We start from the raw sequence: 4,086 nt of genomic DNA on the forward strand, positions 1-4,086 counted from the left end.
GTAGGTTAATCAGCGGCGGTATTGCAGTAATCAGTTGGCATTGGTCTTTGTAGTGCGAGGTGTAACCTATTTAGTGATTTAGGCGGCTGCATATATGGAAAAAAAAACACCTAACCCTACAAAAATTCTAACAAAAGGTTTCTCAGCTGTTTTTTGTAGTATTAGGTGTCCTTAATAACATACTAAAAGTTTACCAAAGTTTGACCACTAGAAAGGTGTAATTTAGTATGTTTTTAAGTACATCTGATACTACTGTAAACCACTGAGAAACCTTTTGTTAGAATTTTTTTGGGGTCAAGCCATATTTGCAGCTGACTAATTATAATGACTGAGGTGAAAACGGCTCAAGAGGAGGAAACATCAGAGCGGAGAAACACCCAATACACATAGAGGAATACAATGTAGGAAATGCAACATCAACTAATATAATAATACAATAGAGCTAAGATTGAAATGTGTGTTAGTAAAATTTCACAGGAAAATGACCAGTTGATGGATTCACACTTTTGATGATTTATATTTTCTAATAATGTGTTAAATTAACATTTTAATAGCAGATAGATAGATAGATAGATAGATAGATAGATAGATAGATAGATAGATAGATAGATAGATATGCAAATACTGGACAAAATACTGCAATCTCAAATAAATAATTGTAGAGAGCTAATTAAACATTATTCCAAACTTAAATAAAAAAGCATACTTTGACAAATTTAAGACAATTTCTGACAAATCACAAAAAATAAACATCACAAAAAAATACACAAAGCTATAAATAAGTATGCAGCCTACAAAAATTTACCATCCCAAATAAATAATTGAAAGGTTATAAATTGAGTTCCTGCAAACTACTTTTTACATTGAGATATGTTTTTGAGGGAGTGGATTTGTTTTTTTTTTTTTTTTTTACAATTTTTGAGCTATATTAAAATTATTTATTATATCTAAATATTTTATATTATTATAAATTATATAGCTGTAATTATAATAGATTATTTAATATTATATTAATAAATTATATACTTATGTATAAATTATACATTATATATTTATATAAAATAAAGAGAAAAAGAAAGGGATAGTTAGATATTATATATTTGAAATATTGACCCTGGACAACAAAACCAGTCATAAGGGTCAATTTTTCGAAATTGAGATTTCTACATCATCTGAAAGCTGAATAAATAAGCGTTCCATTGCTGTATGGTTTGTTATGATAAGACAATATTTGTCCGAGATACAACTATTTGAAAATCTGGAATCTGAGGGTGCAAAAAAAATCTAAATATTGAGAAAATCACCTTTAAAGTTGTCCAAATGAAGTTCTTAGCAATGCATATTACTAATCAAAACTGAAGTTTTGAAATTTTTACAGTAGGAAATGTACAACATATCTTCATGGAACATGATCTTTACTTAATATCCTAATGATTTTTGGCATAAAAGAAAAATCTATAATTTTGACCCATACAATGTATTGTTGGCTATTGCTACAAATATACCCCAGCGACTTAAGACTGCTTTTGTGCTGCAGGGTCACATATAATTACAATAGGAAAATAATTATATATGTTATATATTTATTTATAAATGATACATCATGTATTTATATAAAATAAATATTTTAATTTGAGATAGATAGACAGGTAGATCTAACCATTTACACAGATAGATAGACACCAAAAATACCATTTTCTGATGTTTTCCACAACTTACAATAAAACTTGGGGCTTTAATAAACTTTTAATCTTTAATAAACATGAAAATATTCAGAGTAAAGGGAAAAGACAGTCTTACACTTTCAAACAGACTCACATGCACCATTTGTCCTGTTGTAGAATAAACACAAAGGCCCTCTCGACAGGGGGCAGGGGCCCATTTACTTGCTTTGAGCCCGTTTTGTTTTAAGTGGAGGTGCTAAACACCTTCCCCCTGAGATAAAAGATGATTAATACCTTTGAATGAGGGCCGCTTAGTGGCTCAAAGTCCCTTAAGTACTTAATTAGTGAAAGGATGGGTCTGACAGCACACGTGACGAAGCTGAAGAGCTGAAGAGGTGTGGAAGAGATGCTCTTTGATCTGCTGGCCTCCTAACAGCAGGCATTAGAGTCATGGAAATTTGATCAGTTCTCTCCCACTCACTTAACCCATGCAGGTATAAATATCCCTGAGGAGCAGGACTGAAGGCACAGTGTGTGTGAGGAACATTACTATGGATTTACTGCCGCTGCTTGTGTTTCTTGTGCTCTGCGCCGTCCATCAGACCTGTGAGTGTTGGCCGTGTTCATCTTTTTATCAGATGTGTTGTAATACAAGATCATCTTAATTTAATAGAGCATGTGACTACAGTATAATCTGTTTTTGAATGTAATATATGTGAATGTAATCTGTCATGTGATTGATAAAATATGACGCTTTTGAAATGTAAACAGTTAAAATGTTAAAATGACATCTATGGCAATTTGATAAGATACTGTATGTATGGTTTGGAAAGACCAGGTTTTTGGATATTTTTGCAGTACCTTTTTGATACAATATGGTATATGAATATGGTAATAATTCACCATCATGCTGTTTCATGTGGCATCTGATACCATGGTACTGTTACAGTAATTTATGACAGATAATATTTATTTTTATTTATTTATTTTATTTTGGAATCATGCTATTATAGCTTTAATAATGTTTTGAATTAGTATTTATTTTTATATTTCCTAACTAAAGTTTTGTTCTGTTTTTGTCATTTTTTTTATTTTTTATACTGTATGTCTGTATAGTTTTTATTAATTTGATTTCAGATTAAACTAAATACAAATAATATTTTGGATAAGTTCTTATTTTTATATTTTCCATTTTCATTTTCAGTTGACAAAGTTTTAGTAGTTTTGTTGTGTATTTTTGGTCATTTTTTTAAAACATGTCTATGTCATTTCTATTATTCCATTTTAAGTTTTAGTAATTAAACTTAATTAAAATGATATTTTGAATTAGTTTTTATTTGTCATTTTTATTTGTTTTTTTTTTAAATAGCCTACGTGTTTTTATTCATTTTTTATTTCAGTTTTAATTTGAGTTATTTTAGTACTTAAACTAGACAAAAATGAGAAATCTTGCCTTGACCACTAGCTGAAATAAAAAAAAGTGTTCTTTATATTTAATTTTATTTCAGTTTACATTTATTGTATCTTAAGTAACTTTCGTTAATGATATCCCTGGTCACATGCAGTCTTTATCTCTATATTAGAACAATTTCATTGCATTTCATTGATGCAAATTATGCTTTTCCCCAGTCTTAGTTCAGTCTTAATTTTGACCTAATATCACTTTATTTGCATATTTGTGTCGTTTAGTCACAGCTGTTTTAGGTAAAAACACAGAGTCCAGCAACCTGTTCACAGAGAGAGCCTGCTGCAGACGCCAGAGCCACATCATCTACATTGGCAAAGGTTTGCTTTAGTTCTTTTATATAAATACAAATAGAAACACATTTTGAGTAGTGTGGAGCAATCATTTGTTTTAATGACTATCAGTCACTTAATTTTTTTTCTTTTTATGTAACAGATATTTCTGGCAGTCCTGTGAATGTTGATGTGGGTGTGTGCAGAACGCATTGTGGCCAATCAGCGCGTTTTACGTCATTGGAGGCGGGGTTAATGACCTCCAAATATCCCTCAGTGCTCGATTTCCTACGACACAAAAAGGTAAAAAAAATTCTACTGCTGACCACAAGATGGAGACATTTCTCGAAATAAAAACAAACATGCAAAATATTTTGAACAAATTGTTTTTTTGTTTGTTTGTTTTTATAAATTATATATTTACATATAAATGATACATTATATATTTAAAAAAATATATATATTAAGTCAAACTTTTACATTTTAATGTAAGTATCTACAACAATTGGTTATTCATACACCTTAGAAGCCCAACTTAATATTTTTTTTCCATAACCACTGTAGATGAGGCATCTGGATCCATCCTTCTCCTCTGGAGCTGCAGCGCCCATCAGCGGTTCCCCGTCCTGTGGACTGAGCTCCACCTGCGAGCCGGCCGGGGTGCGTGTGTACCGCGTGATGCTGT

General features: G+C 30.9%; 1 protein-coding gene across 1 annotated transcript in view; it reads left to right on the top strand.

Moving 5' to 3' along the window:
• The first annotated feature begins 324 nt into the window (after positions 1-324).
• The window catches only part of LOC107687906 (uncharacterized), an 8,753-nt gene continuing 4,991 nt past the window's right edge, over positions 325-4,086 (top strand). The window contains exons 1-5 of the mRNA XM_016485390.1: positions 325-401; positions 2,159-2,270; positions 3,354-3,449; positions 3,565-3,704; positions 3,966-4,084. Coding sequence (XP_016340876.1) covers positions 2,216-2,270; positions 3,354-3,449; positions 3,565-3,704; positions 3,966-4,084 — 410 coding nt within the window. The 5' untranslated portion in view covers positions 325-401; positions 2,159-2,215. The remainder of the gene's footprint in view (positions 402-2,158; positions 2,271-3,353; positions 3,450-3,564; positions 3,705-3,965; positions 4,085-4,086) is intronic.

Source organism: Sinocyclocheilus anshuiensis, unplaced genomic scaffold (assembly GCF_001515605.1).
Source record: "Sinocyclocheilus anshuiensis isolate Anshui unplaced genomic scaffold, SAMN03320099.WGS_v1.1 scaffold293, whole genome shotgun sequence".
Lineage (NCBI taxonomy): Eukaryota > Metazoa > Chordata > Actinopteri > Cypriniformes > Cyprinidae > Sinocyclocheilus > Sinocyclocheilus anshuiensis.